The 25208-nt window shown below is 44.5% G+C and overlaps 1 protein-coding gene across 4 annotated transcripts in view; it reads left to right on the top strand.

The window, feature by feature from the left end:
- The window catches only part of ANK2 (ankyrin 2), a 347335-nt gene that overhangs the window by 124578 nt on the left and 197549 nt on the right, over window positions 1-25208 (top strand). Inside the window, exon 1 of one of the 4 annotated variants that reach the window (XM_075150302.1) lies at window positions 23640-23806. The exons of the other annotated variants lie outside the window; for them this stretch is intronic. Coding sequence (XP_075006403.1) covers window positions 23684-23806 — 123 coding nt within the window. The 5' untranslated portion in view covers window positions 23640-23683. Of the gene's footprint in view, window positions 1-23639; window positions 23807-25208 lie in introns of those variants that run through there. 4 annotated transcript variants of the gene reach the window in all.

Below are 25208 nucleotides of genomic sequence, written 5' to 3'. Positions count from 1 at the left end.
ACCTTCCTCTCAGACCGTCTTGATGCTGGGAAGACTGTCCCTATGGCGTTAAGTGCCCCCAGTAAAATGGATCGCAGTCGAGAGTAAATCGAGCGCTTCTCGCATCGCAGTTATTTCATACCCGCCGAAAACTCCTTTTGTTTTCCGCCCTTCCAGTCGCAGTCCACGAGACCTCCCAAACACACAGCCCCCGTTCAGCCGCTGCCATGTTCCGGGTGGGTTCCTGAGAGGTTCGGAGGCCCTGCCCCGCAGAGGTTGGGGGTTTTGGCTGGAGTTCCCCATGAGGACGTGGACGTTTACAGAAGAGTTGCCAGTCTGCTGATTTATGGACTTGCAAACTACAGATTTGCGAAGAGACCATTAATGTCTTGCTGACGAATGGTAAAGATTACTGGAAAGAAACCCTTTGTTTTAATGCTGCAGAAGCGCTTTTGCAGTATTGAGAACAGTAGTAGCCCTGCAGTTACTCCACTCTCTCTCCACTTTTTCTGCACCAAATCTGTCCCAGCTCCCTCCATCTAGCTTCTCACTGCCAGCTTCCCTACAGAGTATATTTACCCTTCAGCAGGGACAAACTGAGCAAAGCCTCCATAAAAAAACCTCGACTCAAGACAAGAGGTTGCCTACTGCAAAGAATTATTAGCCACCCTCATTATTGGGGATTTAGGATGGTTAATTTTTGCTAAATGTAATAAATTATTTGAGCACAATTTGGAGTAAAAGGTCAGGCAAGGTCTAATAACGGAGTACGTTATTTGTGGAGGAATTTCTAGAGCTGTTGACTGCGGAGGGAAGAGCCCCAGACCCAGCAGCAAATTTTGTCCCCAGATATGGAAATTCTTTTTGAGCCTCCCACAGCCTCTTCCCCGCTTCCATGGGATTGATAGCTCAGTATCCCGATGCTGGCTGCCACAAAATATTCCTGTAAATTAGGGGGTTTTAAGAATTAACCGAAGTGCTATCACACCTGTTGTTATAGGTACAATACAAAATTCATGTGGACTACTTCTCTACTTATGGAGAGTATAAGAGATGTCTAGAACAATTACTTTTTTCATGTGTTTTAAGGCTCTGGGTGGTTCTTTCAAAAAGCGTAAGGTAAGAAGAATGCATGTAGCCTGAAGATGCACGCATTTAATTTTAAATTCTGTTTACTGTTCTCAAAATTGTAGGTGTGTATCTCAGATATTTTTTTTTAATATATATTTTATTATTGACTTAAAGACAAAACTAAAATGACTTGCATACAGTCACAACACAGAAATGCACAGAAATCCTGAAGAAACAGAGCATTGACACTGTCGCTAGAGCCTAATGAGCTGTCACAGTGCTGGGCCATGTAGTCTATTGCAGTTAGGAAAAATTGTTGTCATGGTAAAAATGATTAATTTAATTTAATTTGCAAAACTATTTTAAGTCCTGCTCTCTTTGTACTGAAGAATTAAGCTACAAGATGCTAACACTGAGGTCACCGAAGTGCAGGTAGGTGTACTTGTACGTGTTTAACCTAAATAGGCTTAGGTAATGTGTAGGTGTGTTAAGAAACATTTACCATAAGCCAACTGTTTTGGGTAGATTCTTTATACCAGGTGAGTGATATGGCTATACACTGCCAGGACTTGACCTCGCCGCTTTGGGATTGGCTTTAATTCAGCCGTATGACCTCCTGTGTTGTTCATGACTGTGAAATGGAGCCGTCTTCTCACTTATTGCTGCTTAGACTGGGCTGTCTTTCTTCCATGTGCTTTCCTGGTATACAGAACGATGTTCGCCGAGACTTTCCCACACACGTTGTTTGTCGTCTTGTGTGGATTCACGCAATGCCTTTGCTTAAGCGAAAACATTTTGTTCGGCATTTGATAACCCTTCCCTTCATCTGCGATGGCTCAGAAGAATTCTTCAGAGAAGTTCCTTGGTAGAAAGAACAGCTTAATATAAACCCATCTCCAGCAGTAAGTTTGCATTGTTATGAGGTTTTTTTTGCTCACGCTTGGCCCCATGAAAGCCCTTCTAAAGGAAAATTCAGGAAGTTTTCTCCTTGGTAAAACATCAGCTTTTCGTTTTTCCTTTACAAACATAATTCCTGTTAGCATCAGTGAAAATTATGGGGAAATTCTCCAAAGCCTTCTAAGTCAATGGAAGCCTTTCTTTGACTTAGTCGGATTTTAATTCGTAAGCATATAAAAGGGATAAGAAATCCCTAATTATAATTTACTAATGCGTTTTAAGAATGTTGTTACAGTAGACTGCTGTAGAAATACAGTTTCATAGAGCTGGTAAAGCTGCAAGAACTCATCTTCTTCTCGATTGAGTGCTGGGTCAATTAGAAGTAAGCTGACTTATCTATTGTGCTTTATGACAGCTCTGTACCCCAACTGTCTTGTTCTTGAGACTCTTTCACGATGGCACTCTTTGATGGATCTTCATCCATCAGAGCTTTTGCAGAACTGGGTATTTCAGTCTTCCGTTGGGTCCATGACGTGAGGCTAGCGAGCTCCCTGCCGTGCACAGCCGTCTACGGGGAACGGAACAGCTGAAGCCCGACAGGACATCCTTCAGAGGTTTCTGCGTTGCTCCACTGCTTTTTTATTCTGGTCAGTGATTATTTAGCAGAGACTTGTAAGAAGAATAGTATCGTTTTGAAAGACATGAGGACGTTGCTATGCTTTCATGATCTTTTATGTAACAGCTAAGAAGGTACCGGTGATAAATGGTAGCTACTCTTTTGTGTAAAATGGGAGGGGTTCATTGAGCTGGTTGCCAGCATACATTTAATTGTTAATTACACATAGAATAGTCCTCATTAATATTCTACAGCATAATATGTTAATTGGATTTACTTTCAAAGAATCACAGAATATTGAGGTTGGAAGGGACCTCTGGAGATCATCTAGTTGACTCCTTGCTCAAAGCAGAGCACAGTCCAAAGAAAACGTTAACTTTTGACTTAAAATAATTTGTGCACGCTATGTTGGTATGAGGACGTGGAGGCTATTTACTTATCTTTCCAACAGCCCATCACCACCAGCGTGTTCCGTAACCTCTGCATAAAATCTGAGCTGTGGCTGTACCCTTCGGCTGGAAAGGCACCGAAGGGAGCAAAGCCACCACAGCAGTTCTCCAGAGGTGGTGCAGTGCCTCCTTAACTGGGGACCGCTCGCCAGATCTCACCTGCCTGAGGAATCATCTTATCCTTTTCTTTCACCCTGGAGTCTCTTTCTAAGTGTGCGTAGGTGTCTGGTGAACTACGCAGCTTATTTCATATAGATGGATAACTGATGCTTTTGCAACGGCTCCTTCCCAAATTCTTGTCCGTTATTGGTATTCATGTTTGTAGCACTAGTGTGCTTTTATGTTTCTAGCACATCTTCTGTTATTGCAAGAACGCTGTTCTCTAATTCTTCCTGTCCCTGGACTCAACTTTGCTTACATATTCAGGAGGGAATCCCTGGATTGAGCTTTTCTATGACATTTAGTGCATCTCTTGGCAATACCATCTCCCACATCACGTGTTACAGTTCCAGCAGAGATGACATGTCTAGGAAAACACATAATCAGATGTTATAGTAGACCAGATGGCTAGTACCTACAGCTTTTACGATCTGCAAAAAAACTACTTCAGTAGAAGCAGAAAGAGATCACAGAGCCCCAGGACACGCTGGCAGTGTCAATCAATGCAAGTCCTGTCAAGAAAGCTAGCAAAGAGCAAACGAAGCCAGGATTTCATCAGTGAAACAGTCTACATTGTGAGAGCTGCCGCTGTGAGGCTTTCCCTAGCCCCATCGGCCCCGCAGGACACTCATTGCACCTGAACGGGACGGGAAGGCAAAAAGCAGTGCGGTTATTCCCTCCTTGAACATCAAATTCAAGAAAGATACCTTAGGGAGGTAGTGTCATTTGAATTAATTCATACAGCAGCGAAACTGTTGGGCCTAACTGTGGGCGAAACATAACACATTTTAATCTCTTTTTGATCTAAGTAACTAGTGAAGAAGTTTGCCAAAAGATTCCTAAAATGTGGGTAAAAGAGTAGAACGTTGTCATCATACGAGATGCTAGCCGCCTGCTGACTAAACGCAGTAAGTTACTGTGTTTATAAGAGATGAAAATGTATTCTGGAAAACTATGCTAAAGAAAGCTTAATATTTTAAATACAGAGAATTTACTACGAGGCTCATTCCGCATTCAGAAGTATCTTCTTAACATAGACTGTGTTCTTGGTAAAGCAGTTTTCTGAGGACTATGTTAGAATGAATCTAGGATTATGTGGGAAATGGTTGGGATTTGGGATGCTTGTGTGAAAATCATGGCAGCCAGGTATTTATACTTTTAAATTTTATAAAGTAACATGCTCTACCTTTCTTTGAAAGTTATTGGCAAATAGGGAACTAAACCTCTCTAATAATGTTTCAGGTGATCTGTTACCTCGGGGTCACTCTGCTGTGTTGTTTACTCTGGTTTCATACCTACAAGGTTATTTTTTCAGTCATTAAAAATGACTTGAAAGCCATGGTTCTTTGAACAAAAGATGAATTTCACAACAAATCCTCTGGCCACAGAACACACAGGGCGCCAGTTATGATAGATGTCTTCCAGATAACTGGACTGTTTTTTTTTTGCTTTATTCTGGCTCCATATCCCACTCTTCTCAAGGGGCTTCACATCTCAGTTTTGGTCTTTTTTTCTGTCTTTTTTCTAACAAGACTTTACTGATAACTTACTGTGATTGAGTTGTATCCATTCTTGTGGCTTTGTCATGTAACATCGGTCTTGTATTATACTGTCGTTTATGAGAATCTAAAATCTTAATTCAGGACTTGAATTTAGGGCGTTGTGGTTTGGGGACAGTAGTGACAATGTTTGCGTTTTGAGTAGTGCCTAACAAACTGCCGATCCACAATAAATAATTAATATTCTTTTAACAATTCCTTATAGATCGACCTTGCTTGATGGAGCTTATTCATAAGCAGTTTTCTATTCAGTTCCTGTGCATGAAACGCTTGGCTATCCTCCACGTGCCCAAGTGAGGTGGAAGAGAGCAGTTTCAAAAAGTGCCATGACTATAGAGGCTGTCATACCTGGAACGATGATTAGTTGTATTTCACGGCGTTCATTGGGGTTTATATGGCCGTGCTTAAGCAGTTATTGAGCTAGGTATTTCAAGAAATCATTAAGACTGCCAAGATTCTGAAGATGAAGTATTTGCCAATGTGCACTGCTGGATGAGGGGCATCTTCCTATTCTTTATTTTCTCGCAGTTATTTTTGTTTTCTTCATCTGCTGCTCAGTGAGCCCTATGGTATCACCTCATAGCTGACCAAATTAGAACGTGAACATTTTGGCTGATCCTTGATCACCATCCTCTACTGCTTATTCTGGATTACCACAGAGTTCCGTTAACACGGTGTGGCCTGTTCACAGTGTTACAGTGCTATTGTTCCTTGAAAGCTGAATTTGAACCAAGTTTTTTCATATATATACACACATTTTTTTTTTTCCCCCTCATATATATACATATGTCTATGTGTGTTTATAGAGAGACAGAAACAGGCTTCTATGGGTAAAGAAACAAAATAATTTACATAATATTTAAGGCAAGAGAAGCAGGACTGCAAGTAGATTTTAAAAAAGGTATATATTATACAGGAAGCTTACCAGGGCTTGCATGGTTTCTGTCAGGAAAAAAAAGTTCTGTATTGTTTTTCAGTATCAATGAAACACGTTGTTTTATAATATTATAAGTAGTACACTTACATGGAAGCTTAGACTATTTATGAGAAAGTAGGCAAAGCAAAGGGAGAGAAGAAATGTAGGTAGTTTATTATACTGTATATATAATACAGTAAGTACTGTAATGTTCTGGATGGTGTTGGACAGAGGGAAAACCCACTTTCTTCCCCCTACTTGCTGGAGAGTAGGGGAAAAAAGAGGGTGGTGGGAAGCCGGAGGTTTGTGCTAAAAAAAAATCTATCTGCATGGTGGTAGGTGCATGGAACTTCAGTTTCCATTTTTGTCTGTGTGCATTACTATAATAACACATCTGCTGTTTCTTACTTCTGTAGACATGTTTATCTGCTAACGGTCTCAGAGTGCTTGGCAAAACCACAGAGAATGTATCATTCTACACATTTTTACAAATTTCCAATATGTTTTGCCTGAAGAAAAATAGCAAATCAGCAGATGAGCCAGAAATACCCTGCAAGTGTCTGTTCCCTCTCCAGCTTCTGGACCACAGTCCCTCCACGCGGTGCTTGTACTTCGTACTATGCCAGTGTTTGCGGCGAGAGCCAGATTGGCAAAATTTGTGGGAGTGCCGCGTATCGGTTTGGCAAAGTGTTTGTTCTGCAGGTCCTTTCAGCAATTCGGTTTGGAAATCCTGCAAACCTCATTCAGCTCGTCCGACGTCAATCCAGCAGCGTGCCCGAGGATGCGTTTTGCCCAACTTCTGGATTTCCGCCTGCAGAATTACAGGCTCTGTTGCTATGGAGACCGGGGCTCGCCGCAATAACGGTCCGCGCTAACTGGCATTAACGATGCCGCGTAATCAGGGGCAGGGAATGGATGCGGCCGCAGAACTGCGGCCTGTCACTGATCTCTGCTGAACCCATCTGCTGGTATCGATCCTCGGCTGACGTGCTCCTGCCGTTTGTTGACACGTTTGCACGCTGTGGCAGCCGCTCGGCAGGTCCCCAGGTGCCCTCGCTGGAAATCTCGTGTATTCCAGAGTTACACATGTATAGTCACGCATATACACATATAGACACATATATGACACATATAGTGGGGTTCTGGCGTGCTGCTGCCAGGCAGAGGGAAGGTGTTTGAAGCAGGCTTGCTGCTCTCTGGTTTTCTGCAAAATATCAAGTGCTGCCTGGAGGTGGATCCATCAAAAGCCTGGTGGGAGGGATGGGGCAGGGGCACCCTGGGTGGAACGGGGCTGGAAGGCCCCGTACGGGGAAATACTCCTGTGTGGCAGGCAGGGAAGAAGAGGTAAGATGAGACTGGCTGCCAAAAAGCATAAGGAGGTGTCAGTCGATGACCCCTTAGTCCAGGAGCGTGTTTGGAAGGCGGGCAGCAAACTGGCACGATGTACAGTGCTTACTGGCGGGTGAATTTTGCTTGTGAGTTCAGAAATACTGAGAGGCACAGAGGCTCTTCAAGAGAGTTGCTTGCTGCCAAACATATGAATAAAGAGAGGCCTAAACTAGGGAGACTTGCATGGGATGTATATCCCGTGTCTAATGATGGGAATGTTAATTTTCCCTCCGTTTGGATCAAGAAGATCCCTTCCCGTCGAGATCGCTAACTGTTAATTAGGGGACATTGTCTTCATCAATGTATGTAATCTGTACATATATCGCAATCAGTAATGGATTATCAGAGGAATCAAAAAGATTTTCATCTCTGTAATTTGACCTCACTATCTGAATACGCAAGGTCGAAGCTCTGCGCGATTCTTGAAAAATATAAGCTCTTGCCATACAGATTCCTTATTCCCTTTTTTTTTTTTTACTCTCTCAATAAAGGCGCGGTCTGTACTTCACCAGCGCTCGTGTGCCTGTGTCCGTGTCCAAACGGTAACGCTGGTAGCGCTGGCTAGTGTTACGGTAGCCCAACATGTCGGGTTTGGGGTGTGATGGCGTCATGAAGCGTTCAGACGTGCCCAAGAGCAAGCCTGAGGACAATTATGCATAAAGATTAAGAAGTGCCAGAAATAAGGCGTGTGTGTTCTCAGATGCAGATTTCTGGTGACGGAGTTGTGCGTTATTGTTCCATAGTGCCTTTGACATATTCAGGGCACAGACTAGACCCGAGTTGCACGTGAATCGGCGTTTAATAATCAGGGGAGGGCAGCATTCTTGCTTGGGTTGTGTTAGAAATGGGATGTCTGTGCTAAGATGTGGGAAGAAGCTGGCCATTTAGAAATTGAGCGCTGCCCTGGAGATGTGGGTTCCGACTTTCTTCTTCTCAGAGGTCCTGTGCGATGTTGCTGACATCAGAAAACTCGGGTTCTCCAGGACTGCCCGCACTGATGTGTTCCCTCCTTTGATTTGACAGCTTGACTTGCGATTCGTGGTCTACCTGTAGAAATACTGAGCACCCATTATAGCAAACGAAGCCAATAGAAATGTCACTTTGGAATTACAAACCTACATTTAATATTTATGTCCAGAAAAACACAGATCCAAAGCATTTCTGGTTGGTACAGCCAAAATTAGAGGATACACTTGGCCTTGTAAGTTGAAGATGAAGTGCCTTTTGTTTCAGAAAGCTGTTATCGAAAATAAATGCATTAGTACTTATTACAGATATAAATATAACAGAGAACTACAGAAAGGCCTATGAGGAAATTAATAATTTAGTCTTAAGAAATCAGGTTTATCATGCAGAATAAAAGTCCTTCGGCCACCCATTGAGCATCAAGGAGAAAATAAGTGCTCAAAGCTCTGTTTCTTAAGTGTGTGCTGCCTGGCCTGCTCACTGAAGGAGGCGGAGGTCTCATGAATGTATAGTGTGTGATCCTTAATTACAGACTATCTCACGGCGCGTGCACGTAAGGGGGTTGAATAAAGATTATGGTTGTAGTTAGGAATTCCTTAGGTTTTAAGTGCTTGTCTTTGCAACCTGAATGATGTTGCGCTACACGCCGTTTCACGCGCATTGGGGACAGGTGCTAAAAGCGTCGGTTTGAGCGTTGTAACACATTCTTTACAAAATTTGGTAGCCTGGTTTTCAGATTTCCACGTCTGTTAGTGCCTGAATTAGTCCTGATAGGCAGAATAGGCAGCGGAAGAAATGGCTATGAACAGCAAGCTCTGCTAGCAGCGCCCTTCACGATAAAAAGGCGCACGTGGAATTCGGATGTGCCGTTCATCAGGATTTTTGTCGCGCAGTTGACTCTCTGCACTCGCTGAAAGGCTCCCAAGAAAGAACAGCGAGGAGCAACTCTAGGAGTCTTGTCAAGCAGCCTCATCGCTCTCATTTTTCGCAGCGAACACCCAGCGTGCAGCTCCCAGAGCTCTGGGGTTATTTTCCCATTTGAGCCTGTAGCGATGCAGAGATCACACACGAAAAATGGCTGTAGGCGTGCTGCTTTACGCTCCTTAAAATGAATAGGATTTTGCATCGTTGCCCGTCTGGTACCATTTTCTTCCACAGCCCCCTCACTCTTCTCTTGGGCTACCATCTGCATCTCCCCCCCACGTCTCACCTTCGTTGCATTTCTTTTGTGGTGCTAGGTTAAGGACGTATTATGCAGTTTAAGATGTTGTGGGAGGTGAGACCGTATGTAGAATACTGCCAAACATATTTTTGTTTCTGTGGCAGAAGTTCCTGCTTTTCCCAGCGTAGGAACAGGTTAAAGCAGCAACAATAAATGAATTGGGGGAAAAGAAACGGAAGGGCGAAATCCAATAATCAGATTTCTTGCGCTTTCCTGTGCGAAACGACAGCTGAAGTTGACTATTCCTGCGCACGTGTGCCGTTCGATGCGTGGTTAATTCAGAAATAGTCCCCTTAGACACAGCAGCAGCTAATCTAAGATCGTAGAAAGCAAAAGACAGCAGGAGTCTTTTCAAAGGTTCTGCAGTTTCTTCTTCATCCTCACTGGGCACTGTTTGCTCTCTGACTCGGGGAGATGATTAGGTTGTGGAAAACACCATTGCCTCAGGCACCTGTGTCGGTGGCTAAAAAGAATAGATTTTGCATTTGAAAGTGGAACTTTTGTCCTTCCTGTGTGCTACAAGACTGCATTAAATCCCAAAGGCGTTTCTGCTGATGGTAGGCGAGAAACCCCGTGCTGTTCTCTCTCATGCGGAAACTCTTGAGTTTAATGCTCCTCTGAATATTATGTGCAGTTACACCGTAGATAGAGTGATGTAACCTCCTTAATGCGCCGGTGTTAAACCACGAGACAGTGGCAAATTTGGAGAAATGAGAAAGGTACCATGGTGCAAAAAAGCAGGAGGCACCCTGCTCCTTCCCGGGTGGCACAGAGGGCGGTGGCAGCAGAGCGGTTCACCCTAATGCGATGTAAAATCATACGTGTCAAGGTCACACGGCCTATTCGTGTGTGCGAGCATCTGCTAGACTAAAATTAACTCTGGGTTAATTTAAGGGATGGCTGTGACGAGCAGTCGTGTGCTGCCATTTGTGCTCGTGACAGGGTAGAACGGTTAGAAGGGAAACGCACCCGGAGAGCCCCGGGCGGCCGCTGCCAGGGAGAGCTCCAGGCACCGGGAGGGGAGACCAGCACCATCCTGCTGCCCGCAGGATTCCCTTAGATCTGCGTGTTTAAAATACCTTGGCTGTCATCATCAAGTCCTCGCCTTAGGTTTTATGGTAGGCTTTCTGCGAGGAGGGACTCGGAAAGGTTTAGTTTTTCCTCTTCCTGCTTGCTTCGAGGTGGGAGAAGGAGAGCGGAGAGCCTTTGCTGGGAGCGCCCGTCTGCCGGGGCTGGGGCTGGAGGGCGGCAGGGTCACAGCGGTCGTAGCAGTGGCCGCAGGCAAGCAGAATTGCCATTTCACTGCCCTGGACCAGACAATCGGCAGGAGACCTTCCCCAAGAGAAGTTTAAAAGTAGTGGAAAAATAGTTTACTTTTTATTTCAAGCAATAAAAACCAGCGGACAGCTTTTTCTTCTTCTAAACTATATTGAGCTATTAAACTGCACAAACCGTATCAAAGCCTGTTACAATACAGTCGAAGCCAGACCGAAATGTTGGCATCCGGAGGTCAGGTCACCTGCCTGCTTTTCCTTAGACCACCTCAGCGTCGAGGGTGGAGGCTGGCGAGGGCGGCTGCTGGGGACAGCCGGGACAGGAGTGCCACCGCGTGGTGCTCAGCCGGAGCCCAGTTACTGTCATTGGCAACAGGCTCCGCTTGGGGAAAAATAATTTGATTTGTTGCCAATTAAAATAGATTCGGGCAGTGGGAAACAGAGAGTCAAGCATTAAAGCAAAGCTTTCTTCCCCCTTCCCAGGCTCAGCTCCGCTCCTGACTCCTCTGCCCCCCTGGAGCAGCGCAGGGGATGGAGCCGTGTCACAGTCGGTACGCGGCGGTTCCTCTCTGCCCCTCCTTCCCTCTCTTATTTGAACGTATACATAACATACCGTTATATCTGGGAAGACTGTAAGAGCATTTCAAAATCTAAACTTCCTTATCCTAAGACATGGACCTAGTATTCCTATGTAAAATGCAACGGTTAGTACAGCATCGCTATATATAATGCTGTTCTCTGCTGGGTTGCATACCCCTCTGCATCTCTTTTTTAGTTTTAGTAATAATTCTACAAAATTATGTACATGCAGGGATGATGCAAATGATAATTTGTTTTTGTTTTTTAAATCCAGCTTGGGGTGTAAACTTCTAGGGGGGGGAACAGGGGACACCTGCGTTATGCTTCTGCAATTCTAGTTACCGTAAAAACTCCGTACGCCCAGGTAAACCATTCCTCCTCACAAACCTCACCTCCTGAGGGTGTGCAAGGTCTGGTTTAGCTGTGGAAGGACAGCGGTGAAGCTTGCTTTTCCAGGACCAAAGACCACTTGGAAACTCTTATTTAGCTCAGCAGAGACAAATGTGGATCTGAGACTAGAATTTTGCTTGGCTGGTGAAGTTCATACACCCCTTGTACCTGCTTGAAATTGAGATGCTTTCTTCTGCCCGGGTGGTCCTTTTGTCTTGGTACGAATGCAGCGCATGGAAGGAGGACTTGAATATTGTGAGCTAGACAGAAGAATGCGCAATGGCTCTGAAATGCCTGAGAACAGAATTGCCCTTGTTGAAGTTCACAGTAGTGCTTTTCTCTGAACCCAGACCTTTTGAACCTCCCTGATTTCAAAAGTATTTAGAATCTTCATCTCTTGTAGGACCTGAAGCTACTAGTATTAGAGAAACATAACATAGTACTACAGCATAGGCTTTACTTGAGTGCTTGTTGTTGTTTTGAATATCGTTCACCGTTAGCCAAACACAAATTTCGGTCTCAGCTGATGAATTCAAGACTGATTTTTATTGAGAAAGCCCTTTGCTCTGCATCCTCGTGTCCTCAAAGAAAAGAGATGACATCTAAAGGAGTGGAAGGGACTGATAAATCCTCTTTGCTGGCTGGTCGCAGTTACGGAGAGGTGAATCCTAGAGATTTTATTGTTCCTTTTAGGATTTTTGAAAAGTTTGCAAATATTTCCTTCAGTACGGAAAAGATGATGTCTCAGGATATCTCTGCATTGTGCAGTGGTGGACAACGCAGTGACCTTCAAGCCGGCACCGAGAAAGACAAGATAAGCATGTCAGCACAAGGCTACAAATCAACCCAGGTAAAAGATGGGGCACAACGTGCTGAGGTGCCTTTCCCCCTTTTACGCCTGGCCGGCGTGCTCCACCATGCAGACGTGTCGGCTGACTCAGTACTTTGCCAGCGTGCTCCATTGCACGGTGTCGAGTCCCCGTGGAAAGACCGGTGGTTAAGGCTGTTCTTGGAAATTTTTGATTCAGAGAGGTTTCTGAACTCCCAAATGAATGTATTAGTACCTGACTAGTCTTCTTTGGAGCTGTTCTACTTTACATAAATCATAGTGTTTTAATTGGGCCATTCATTCATTGAGGTGATAGGACACCTGGGATTTTGAATCTAGGTTTCTCACATCCCCAGCAACGTGCTAGATGTTAGCTAGTGTTTGTCTTGGTTCTCTTTCACTGGGAAGTCCAGCTTCTGCCTTTTTGTACAAGCCAGTTAACTCCTGCTTTGAAACTCATCCTCTGTAATTGTTAGGGTCATCAGGAGAACTTGCATGTCTTGAAAGGTGTTCTGGGTCTGGCAGGTCTGTGAACAAGGAGGTAGCCTCTGTTCAGCACTCTCCTCGCAGGTGCTCCGGGAGCCCTAACGTGGCAGAGTGGAATTAAAACGCTGCCTGTAATCCAGGGCTGTGTGTTGTGGAGATGCAAGCTTGTTTTGCTCTTTGCAAGAGCTTAAGGGTGATAAATAGAGCTGTGAGGGGAAAGCCTGGGAAGAAGTGTGTATTTGGTCTAGACCGAGACGCTTAGAGTTCTTTTTGTTCTCCTTTTTAACATGAAGTCTCTGTTTGCTGCCTTTATCCCTTTCCATTGTAGAGCGCAGCTTTAACCCATGTGAATAAATCGTCTGTCCTTTTCCCACATGTATACGAACCGATAGGGCCAGCTCAAATTGGACCGCTCTGGCAGCTGAGGGTCAATTTTACTTAGATTTTTGCAGCTTAGGTTTTTGCAGAGATATTTCTAGTCCGTTCCAATCGCAGTTCACTATCAACTTAACTGCAGTCAGACAGCTGTTTGATTTTCAAAGAAGGTTCTGTGGATGCTCTTGGGAGCGTCTCATTCTACACATTGCAAACTTCCAGGGTTCGAAGCAAGAGCATCGCGTTTTCGACTTTGAGTAAGGTTGAGGAAATGGATAAATTGCCATACTCGTCATTCATCGTTTTTAATGCTACTGTCTTGGTGAAATGTAAAATTGCTAAGTATCTAGTGACGGTCAAGGGGGGTCATTTGATGAACTCAGCTGAGTTACAGTAAGGCTTCCAATTACATCAGGCATGTCCAATTACAGTATACTTTTGCCAAGGATACATTTTTTGGTAATAATCCCTCCAAAGCATTTTCTAATCTCCATAATAGCAAGAGGTTGTTTGGGAAAGTGGTTCAGACACCACCCTCTTTGGAAGGTCTTTATTCCCAAGGCTCTCGAGAAGTCACAAAGCGTTTTTAAAGTGCTTTTTAAGTGAAGATGATGATGAACCTAGACAGAGTGCTGCCTTTATTCTAGCTATGAATTGGGACCCATTCTTGTTAGTTGTTTGGGAGGACAAGCTCTTCATCCTCATTTTCCACAGGAATTAATGGAAATCGAAGGCACTTCAGGAACAAACTGGTAATGCATGCCTTTCTGTGTGTCGGACACGTCTCTTTGATTCTGGGGAATGCTTTGTTTCACCTAACCGGAGATGTACTGTTATGGACAAGCTCTTTTACCTGGTGGGACAGATTTTACAGTACGAGAAAAAGCTGTGCATCAAATATACCTTCCTGTATTTAACTCGAGAGATATAGTTGCCTCTGCAAATTAGCTTTGGATCTGGAATGTTTTTGCCTTCAGTACAAATTCAGAATCAGCCCAGCCACTTCAGTTCAGCGTGAACGCGGCTCTGGCCTAGCACGCTTAGGCAGATCGTTTCAATCTATCGTCGTAAGACAAGAGTTTCCTGAGGGCCGCGTTTGTGCTTCCCGAGGGCAGCGCTGCCGAGGGGATCTGAAAGTCCTTTTGACAGGACGCCAAGCTGCTTCTTGGCAGACCATTCAAACCGATTGCAATAGACTTCCTACAGCCAGAATTGGTCTCTTAAATGTCTGGATGCTGCAGAAACACTAGCCGTTAAAAGTACGTTGGATTCTGAATATAAAAAAGTAAAGTAAATGTAAAAGTGAAAATTACATTCCGTAGTCCTTGAAATGCCTGTGGGTGCTGGAACCATGTTTGATAGCAGTGGTCTCGTGTGCTTTTTGTGAGGAGTTTTTCATTATATGGTTCTGTAAACAGGGGCCTGGCAGTTAAAAATTAAAAATGATATTACACTGTTCATTTTAGGAAGGACAAGGAGAAAGGCTAGTGTTTTGAAAGCGAGATCTACGTTATCCCAAAACTTTGTGCTTGGGCTGCTGTACTGCTGAAGTAACCGTCTTGAAACGTGAACGCGTCGCTGCCTTGGCATGACGTGGCCAGGAGAGGGGGATCGTTCGCCATTCATTTCTCCAGGCACTCGTGGTGGGAAATACAGCGCTGAATGTTTTGCGCTTAGCTTGACTCCATGTTTTCAACAGAAATCATTGCAGTAATCAGAGTTGGCTTTCTTGAATTTTGAAACTTGACTTTTTTAGCTGTTCTAGACTTAGGATTTTAGTCCAAATTTATTACTTGTTTTCAAGATCAGGCATTCGCCACTGATGAAAATATTTCATTAGGAACGTGAAGGTTCCTCGTGGTCTCTGTGGCCTTTGCTGCCCTTGCAGCGCCCGAGCGGAGGATTTCAGTGGTGAGCGGAAGCTCGGAGCCGTTAGCTCGGAGCAGCGCCGTGCGCCACCCCCACCGCCGACTTCTGGTGCCCGGGTCAGATCCGGAATGGCAGCAGTTCTAACGGCACGCAAACACCCTCGTGCAAACGGGACTGGACCGCGTCCCCAACGGTTCCCGACTCTTTGGGGTGTTTTTGTTTTTGCATTCCTGATGCTTTTCCACACGCCTCGTTACTTCCCACGCCCGCGGGTGGGAAGGCGGCGGGCGGGCGCTCTCCATGGTGCTGGGTTGGGCGGGCATTGGGACCTCTGGAGTTACTTTGGTGGGAGGGAGGGACTCCAAAAGTAAAGGAATCTCCGCTGCCTTTTGTGAGGAAAAGGTGAAAACCATCTAGCTTAGAAGAAGGGTTTAATATGGTTGTTAATTTGGGGAGTATCTAAAAATAGGCTTTGAGAGCTCTTCGAGACTCCTCGATACAAAATTTTATCCTGTATTTTTATAAACAAGTATCAGGTAGGTCTTCTCTTGTTATAAGCAGCGGGAAAATGTGCTTGAAAGACATCTTAAATGATACACCTCTTTGCCATAAGTATTTGATGAAGCCATGCATTCTCTAACTCTTCTTTATGTTTTTATTACATCAAACAAGCAAAAGAGAAAGGAAATACATTATTGGTTTTACAGCAGGTATACCAGACTTCTGTAGGTTGTTACTCAAGGCATGTTATTGCTGATGTATTTTAGAAGTTGTGTAGTTAGAATTTTTCTTATGATTGGTTACGTGTAGTCACGTTATTTTTGATATCCACTATTGTGGCCTAAACATTCCGGCTGCAAGCCTGATGACAGGTGGGTAGATGAAATCTAACCATACTGTTAGTCCTGATGGTATGTCAGTGGTAAAAATGCCATTTTAGATAGCATATATATAGTAGACGCAAATATAAAGACGTATCACTTGATCATACTCTTCTTCTTCCATACTTTGCAAGCTGAAACACACTGTTGACAGACAGTTGTTTATTTTGTGGGTCATTTTGGAAGGCGCATTTTTTGTGTCAGACTGCTACATATACACATAAATGTACATACGTATATGATAATATTTGTATAAGTAGCAATCATTCAAGCCTTTGTTTTGATAGCTATGGACATGTAAACTTTTAGTTCAAGGTAGATAGGGCCCATTCAAATGTGAATCCATGCGACTTGATCCAACGCTAAAGTTGCAGGCACGCTTTTACACGTAACGGCAAGGATGCTTAAGCAGAGCTGATTACGTGCAGCATCTAGGTTATAATTGTGAAGGATTTAAAGTGGATGAGATCTGGGTCATGTTGTCTTACAGGCTTCCGACGCAGTGGCAACCAAATCAGTTTTGCTGTTATATGCTTTTGTTGCCCAGGCATAATTATTTTCATATCGTTTTCATTTGTAAAGTTGTTTTTATTTACATCACCCTGAAGCACTTAGCTTTGAGATAACAGAATTCTTTTTCCAGATCAACAAATGTTCCTGTTAAATTGGTTATACTACGTCCAACGCTGTAGTTCAGCCACAGTATATTGTAACAGGATAATTTCTGAATGTAATGAACTGTTACATCAGATAAGTCAGTGGGGTTAGAATTAAGAGCCCTCCTTTTGACTCTTCAGACAGCTCAATGGAAAGACCCCCCTGGTTTCTGGGAAAACAAGTAATAGGACTTTTTAATCACAAGTGGTAGCATTGGTCCGTCAGGGGCACGAGTGAAATATATGCGAGTACCTTTCAGCGTATAACTTGCTTTCTGTGACTTTTTCTCAGCTAATTACCCTTGAGTTGGAATATGCCCCGTCTCTCAGCGCTAATGAATTCAGCAGTATCTGGCTATAATGCAAATGCTCAGAAAAAAGGTGGAAAAAAGCCTTCTGAGAACAGGCCAGATCATTATATGAGAAGGCATTTAAGCAAAAAAAAAACGTAAACCACTTTCAAGCAAAAAAAATTTAAACCACTTATTTTTATCATAAAAATCAAAAGCTCTAAAGTCTCAGCTTGCTTGTCTGCCAGCTAGAGAGATGACGTCTGGTCCCACAGAGGCGGCAGGTATCCACCTCGCAGGATTTGAGAAGGAGCGTTCCCTCGGGGTGTCGGACCAGTTCTCTGTGGCACTAGATGGTAGTGGGGAGCAGGCAGGATGAATGCAGACCTTCAGGATGATCCCTCGGCTCCTTCTTTGCATTAATAGCAGCTTCTGCCCCCGCAAGATCAAACCCGAACACAATAACCGAAGATGAAAGCAGGTAGGGCAGGAAGGAAGATGAGAAGGCACGTTGCAGTGTTGAATTAAATGATTGTGGTCCTGATGCAAAGTCCATTTAAATCAATAAAATGTCTGCTGTTGCCCTTAGTGAGCTATTGGGTGAGGCCCTGTTTGACTTAGTTAAAATAGAATGTGACGTCAATATTTACAATCAATACGGAAACTAAAAGAAGCGGAGCGATATTTAGAATTAATGCAACTTAGCTGTCATCAGAAAACTGCAAAATGGGCGCTCTTGCCAGAAATGTCTCTCTCTAGTTTGTTTAGGATTCTGATGAAAAAAATACGCTTCTTGAATTGCCAACTGTGGCACAGTTGGAATGTCTTTACCTCATATTTGGGATATTTATTTAAACGGGAGGCATCAGTCTCTGAAGGGCTTTTCTAAACCCTATCCTGGGTGTTCGGAACGCTGGTGGTGGGTGCAAAGCGCTGCTTTGTCATGGCACAGCTTGGACGGTAATAAAGGGTGACCGCAAGGACTTTTATGATTTGAGAATGGCAATTATTTTATTTTGCCTTCTTTGCTGCTCTGTAAGCACTTGCCTGTGATAATGGTACTTTGAACGCGTAGTTAAGCTGCAGAACTCTGTCTTAATGTGTCGTGGAGGCTGGAAATTCCGAAAGGTTCAGCGAGAGGCTGAAGAAGTTCATGGAAAACAGCCTGTGAGGACGACTACATACATTGAAATGTCCATCAGTCTGAAACGACCAGAAGCTGGGAGAGTACTTGAAAATACCATACGTGTTTGCCCTCTTCTGCCCTTTGCTAGGTATCCGATCTTTGGCCGCTGTTGGAGAGAGACGACTTTGGTCTCATCCCACAGTGATTGCTCTCCTGTTCTCAGGAGCAAACATGTAGCCATACTATCTCAGTTTCTTCATCCGTAATATATGAAAAATTAATTTTATAAGAGTACACGAATACTTTCAGTAACTCTTTCAAGATGAAGGTAGCTAAGCAGTATGGCTTTTTTCTGGTGTACTTATTAATTACATTTGGGGTTTGTTAGTGTTGAACTGAACACCTTCCAGAGAGAAACCCGCTGTGCAAGGGAGGGTGTGGTACTGCAGATATTACTGTGTCATCTGTAATATGGTTTTAGTGCTGACCGCTAAACGTGTCAGTGCTGTGAGTTATACCCGGGTGGTGTAACAGAAAAGAAGGGAGAGGCATTAAGACTGGTCTGATTTATGTCTATTAACATATGTGCTATAACTTGCCCTTTTTCATTTCTCGTTCTGTATTGCCTCTTTTCAATTAATAAAATAGATGTAATCAAGGTACAGCAAAAAGCCAGAAAGTAGTTTTATGTATCATCTTTCCAGTACCAGTTCAGTGACACTAATTTCCAGCCTAGAGCTTTCTGGAACGCATTATCTTCACATATTCTGTTACATGAGAATGAGAGAGTGTAGAGCCTTTTTTTAACCTTAATATTTTTTCTGTTTGGAAAATATAAAATGAAACCTCTACAGTATGGATATGTGATTGCTAACTCACTTCTAGGGTTATTGTACCTTTAGAAATAGGACAATTGCTACTGTGTGTGAGAAATAAGAGCGTGAATTAAACAGTAAGTGCGACAGGAGGCAATTTATACATGTAGCATATACTTCCAGAGTTAGCTTTGTGCTTTTACTTTCCGCAAGGGTTAGTTTGCATTTTTTTCTAGGAATATGTAATTCTGTAGATACTGAAATGGCTGAATATGCTAATATGCACAATCCATCCGAATAATTTTAAATTAAGTACATTGCTAAGCTGCTCTGGCACTCCAAATATTCTTGTCCCTGTCAAAAATATTCCGTCATCTCCATCCTCATCCCTCAAGAGGCATTGTTGAGAGAAGAGTTTCCTGACCAGAGGGACAAGGATGCCTACCTCTGACATTTAACCTGGCTAAATAACAGAGAGGGGAGGTCGACATCCGCGCTTGTGGGCGGAGGGGAGCTAATTCTGCACGTCGGTGCTCTCTGGTTTCTCTGCCTAGAAAAACAGGTGTGCATGCGCCTCTCCAAGCCTGGTCTAACGTGTCCGGCCTTTCGGCAAGGAGGAGAAGTTTAAATCACTGCACAACTTGTAAGGACAGAGGCGGTTGTTGTCGTATGGTTGCAAACTAACACGTAGAGGTACTTGTTACATACCACGTACAAGTTAGCGCGTCACCTAATTCCCCTCCAGAATTGCGCCCTGCCTTGTCCAGAAGGGTCTTCCACAAGGCTAGACAAGAAGCTGAATTGCCCAGCTTTCATCCTTACCGAACTATTGCCTGGGACAGCCCTTTCCCTTTTTTTAGCTGTTTGAAACCGATTTTGATTTCCAGCCTATTTCCTGAATGTGCTAGCAGCTTCGGACTGGAAAGAACAGCCTCCCCTCGGGCTGGAGGCATGAAAGGTTTTTCCCACTCCATCACTGCCTCCTTTTTTTTTTTTTTTTTGTAACTCTGGGAAATGCTGAGAACAGATTTGAGTCACACTTTTTTAGCATTATTTCTCGGCTCGGTTTTAACTTTGGTTTTGCACTGCCCACGTGATTTGTGTGGAGAGAACCTCATCTTTATAAGAAGAACCCCTGTTAGTGGATAGGCTTCAAGGAAGGATCATCGCTTGTTTACATCCTCTCCTCTTGTACTCAATTACTGTTGCTTTTCAGCCAGGAGGTTTCTATAGGCAGAAAATGCTGATTTGCTCAGCAAATCATGTCTCTCTACCTGAAAGCTGGCGGTTAAACCCAAGTGCTGATCATAGCTGTGGCTAATAAAGCACCGCAGTGCAGAAGCTTATTGTGGATCAGGTTAAAACAACAAAACCTGGAGACTGTGAAATTAGGAGATCAGGTCGGGAAGTTAATGATTGATATCAATTTGTAAACCAGGCAGATAGGAGCCGTAACCCTAATTAAGCACCCACGCATCCGTGGATCTCGTGGTGAGGTTAGTCACACGGAGCAGGTTCACAAATCACGCCAGGACGCTGTACAGGTGGAAGTCTGACACGCTTTATTATCCCAAATGGGAATTTGTGGAATCGCACGAGTGATGTATTTCTACCTTCGGAGCTGATGATGAGAAATGCTTTTCAGAGAAAACCCGCCCTTTTTCTGGTACTGTGTTCTTTTTATGTTATGGTGCATCTGCCCACTCTCCCACTCCCCTCCTACATACCGTTTGTGGCCGCATCACTCTGTATTCTGTTTTTCTTAGGTAGCAGCTTCACGATACGTTTTCTGTGTTTAGGGGGAAATTGCTCAGTCTCCATTTTTACTGAACAGTTCTTGAAAATTTAACCTTCAGACCCATGTCTGCAGAAGGATTTCTTTTTAGGATCTGTATACGCAGGGCAATGACTAGCCATTTTCTCCTTTTGTTAGGAAAATCTTTCTATCTTAAAACAGAACACTTCCTTCCTGCAGGGACATTAGCTCTGTCAAGTATTAAGTGATACATTCTTTATGTTCTTCTCCCCAGATTGGGTATGTTCTTTCCAAAATAATCTTGAAAGTTACAGGGTGGTTTTTTTTGGCCACAAGATGGTGAAATATTTTTGTCTCTTTGAGGTTAGGGGGAAAATGTTTATGGGACGTAATGGTGAACTCATAGAACTGATCTGAAGTTCTTCTTTGCCAGTGATCTTCTAAAGAATATTTGATATTTCATTTTGTCTTACCTGGCACCAGTTGTTCAATTCAAGCATCTGATTTCTTTTCTCTCGTGTAGCATGCGTTACAAAGTACATCAAGTCCTTTATTAACTTTTAAGTGAGTTTTCTGAAAGAATAGTTATTTGCGACTGAGCTGATGAGCCTGCACCATATCAATCATCAAAAGATGACAAATGGTTTAATAATCATGACTCCTATAAACCCTCCTGTGTATCAAACCCTATTGTGTGCACTACAGATCAGGAAACCTCGAACCTTGATTTAGGGAAATCGTAAGACCAGGATTTTTAAGTGTGGTGGCCTGTGATTTCATCTTATTTTCAAATTTTCTGCTTCAGCTCCCACAGAAAGGTTGGGAAGATGAATGCTTTCCCACTGGACCAGGAAGGTAGAGTTCGGGATTACCAGAGGTTCATTCCTGGCTTACAGGTGATGCTACCTGGTGAGGTTCATACGATGTTAAGGAGGCAAAGCAAGCCACAGTCCTATTAAAGAATCCAATTTTCTCCTTTATTTTATCCCTTTGGCTGCCTCCACCTGTCTCACTTTGCTGTGGCTGTTGCTGCAGCTACTGCTGGTGTTTTAGCCGTTAGTTTTGTGTAGCCTAGTCTCCCACAAATGGGAACGACTGTGAGAAAATCAGCCTGTATGTAGAGAGGAGCCGGAAAAAAGGTTGGCTGGCACTCTGCACCCTGCTTCTTCTGCTGTCTTCTTCCACTAGAGAAATACATTTTTGATTGAACGCACAGATCGCTGGCTCAGGCACAAAATAGATGCCTGTTTTAAAGATGCCTTTATAGTGCTTCGTCGTTTCTATATACAAGTACTTTGTGGAAATTTGGCCTTTGAAATTTGTGGAATTCTCAAAGTTGTGAAAACACAAGCCATCAATAATGATTAGTTCCATGGTAATAATAAATGGTCCTGGTCTATGTGAATGGAAAAGAAGCAAGTTCTGTGGGCACAAAAATAACGTGGGGTCGGGCTTAGGCCTGGCCTATGAGCTGTGGTCCCGTGAAGAGCTCACAGGACACCTGGTACTGATTTGGGGCTGCTGTGTTATAGCGAAATCCGTGGTGCTCGGGTTTAGTGGCCATTCCGTCAAATCCAGCCTGAAGTCAAGGAATATACTGCAGAGGGAAACCTGGCTAAGGGAATCGTTTCTTGGATTTGGTGATTTTTTGGGTGAGCTCCCATATCCCTAGCTTCTCTGGGGTGGCTAAGCCAGGGACGCGAGCATCTCCGCTGCGTCGGAGCATCGCAGTCCTCCTCTGCCTCAGGACCTGCCTGGAAGAGGCCGGATCAGGGGCGTTGGAGTTGAAACGCGATCAGCTGTCTGCCAGGGACTTAATGCAAAGGCTCTTTTTATCTACGCGCGTCCTATTTTGATGAATAAATGCTTGGCGCTAATAGCGGTAACAGTTACCCAGGGAGGCGGGAGTAGAGCTTTGATATGCTGGTTTTAACAGGGGGATAAGCAATGAGGGAATGACAGACCCGTCTGTCTCCGATATTAACGCTATAAATTAATGTCCCAAACGCAAATTATATTTGGGGGGGAGGGAGGAGAAGGGGAAGACTAATTAACAGTTATCTCTGTCTCTCTTGGTCTCTGTTGGTCCACAGCTATAAGCATTCTCCATCTTCAATGCAGGGCTTCATAAGTTGTCTTAGGAAGCGTCTGAAAGCAGCTTTTGGCGTGGAATGATAATGAACAGCACCCTCGGTGGTATTATTTTTACCTCCGCGGAGTTGAGCTGAGCGGGGCAGGCTGAGCCCAGATTAGGCTGCGTGCTTCCCCGAGCAGCGTCCCCCTCCTCGCCGCCTTTGGTTCGCTGCTTAATGCAGCTCTCCTGATGCAGCCTCACGTGGCTGCATAAAGGCACAATGAGGGCTTGAATATTGCAAGCCGTTTCCAGGCGGCTCTCCAGGCTGCCTGCAGGTGAGCAGCCTCAGGCTGGTCTCTCCGAGCCCGGCAGTTTTTGCTCCCGGTTTCCTATCGACCGACTCAGCAATAAGGGAAGATCGTGAGGAGGAGGAGGAGAGGAGAAAAGCGTACGCTGGGCGCCAGCAGAGACGGTCACAGCAGCAGCAGCATGTCAGTAAGTCAGACTGCACCATTTTCTTCTCACCCCGCATAAAGGCGACGTGAGAAGCTGAAGGGAGCGGCCCCATCCCCCACCCGGTGGCGATGCTGAAGTGGAGCCTTCCTCCCGCTCAGAAGACGCAGCCTATCTGGAGGAATCCCAAAAGACCTTTCCGATTTGGTGATGTGTGTTTAAAGGCTGATTTTTTTTTTTAATTTTTCCCCCTCCCCGCCCCCCTACCCAGCTCAGTCTGAAGCTCGTCTGCCCTTGCAGTCGCAGCGAGCCGAAGCGGTTGCAGCCTGCTAGCAGATATTTGCCGGCTGCTCTCTGGGGGGGTGCGCGTGGCTGCGAGCACTTTTCGCCCATTGCGTGCGTGGACGTAGCTCTCGCGCCTCTGAGTTATGGGTGCTGCAGAGGCTGGAGCAGAGCTGTGACCTTTTCTGGGGTGCCGGAGGAGGAAGAGTGGATTACACCGTGAAGTTCTGGCTTGCAGCCAGCGTCCTTGCGGAAAAAATAAATCACCTGGCTATCCGCGTGTGGTGGAAACGGCTTCCTTGGCGCTGGTGTTTTCCTCTCCAAAATGGCTCATGCAGCTGCTTCCATTAAAAAAGTTCGAGAGTCTGAACTCGAAGAGAGGGAGAGAAACCTTGAGAAGGAAAGGAAAAGGCAGCGGAAAATCTCTAGGGCAGATCGGAAACGCAAGGTATGAGGGGAAAACCAGCCCCTTCTCCCTTTCCTCCCCTACCCTTCCTCGCTCTGTGCAGCACTTTGCAGGCGCTCATTGCCATGTGTAATGCTCTCCCCTTCATTTTCCTAACTTTTCACATCGTATTTCCCATTTGCATCCCTTCCCGTCCCCTCCGAGCCCCACTGTGGACTTCACCCGGCTGCAGTGAGATTCCAGTGCTGCCAGCCATGCTGTGCACGGCCAGGCAGGGAACAGGCAAATAAAGATGGCCCTTGGCACACCAGGATTTGCCGCCTTCCCTTCAGCCCCAAAAGGGCTGGAGATGCATATTGGCGTTCCGGAGCCAGGCGTTCCGAGCCCCCAGCTGATCCAAAGAAGTTGTCAGGGAGGGAGGCGGCTGTGTCGGCGCTTTGCAGCGTGAAGGTGCATTTCTGTATTTCACGACAGCGTGGGTTTTTTTTTTTCCCTCCCCATTTCCCATTTTTTAGTTCCAGCTCCCGCATCCCCGGCAAGGCTGGATGCTGCATGTCAGACCTGTCTCGCGGTGCTAGGCGTATCCGCCGAGCCGTTCTGCAGTCAGGTATCAGCAACTGATCCGGGCCGGCAGCCGTGACTGGGGGTACTGACACTGCACACTGCAGGTGTATTTTTCTAGCTAGGGCCTGAAACACAAGTCTGGGATCTCTGTTGGGTTTTTTCCCCGTCTGTTGCTGGTGGCAATCTTTGATTCTGCTAAAGCATATCTGCTTAGATGTTTCAGATTTTGGGGAGGTTTCTCCTAATTTATAATTAACTATTGTTTTCTTTCTGTGTTAGAAATGAGGAATGACATCTCCGATTGCCTTGGGGGGGGGAGGGGGAGAAGAAGAAGAAAACGAATAGAGATGATTTAATTGCCAGATCACTCTATAGTTTCCAAGGACACAAATAATATACAACAGTGGAGAAAATAGTAAAAAACCTGAAGCTTCTGTTAAGGTTAGCTTTAGGACTATATTATGTTGGGAGTGTCTGTGTTAATGCCTCCTCATTGCCATTTCTTTTCTCCTATGTCAGGAATCGCTGGATTGTGGTGTGCATTAACTCATTCACTGACACCATGTTTTGATCCATTCTTTATAAATTTCTTCTGGAAGGAATAATATCAAGAGACATTATCTGTCCTTTTTTTTCTTTTCTGCTACATTGCATGTAAACACAGATCTCTCTGTAAAAAGAAAAAGAGCAGAATCCCGCAATGTAACATTTGAATTTACGGATCCTTTTGGCAAATCTCTAGGATTCAGAAACCATCTGCTCCCTTGGCGTACCTGAGAAATTCTGAATTCCTTTTACATTCAACCTTATGGATTTCCATATTCTGAACTTGCATGACTTAAATAAAATTACCGAGGCTGTTTGATACCTTTGGGACCTT

Source organism: Calonectris borealis, chromosome 4 (assembly GCF_964195595.1).
Source record: "Calonectris borealis chromosome 4, bCalBor7.hap1.2, whole genome shotgun sequence".
Taxonomy (NCBI): Eukaryota; Metazoa; Chordata; class Aves; order Procellariiformes; family Procellariidae; genus Calonectris; species Calonectris borealis.
This window is presented reverse-complemented; position numbering and strand designations above follow the sequence as displayed.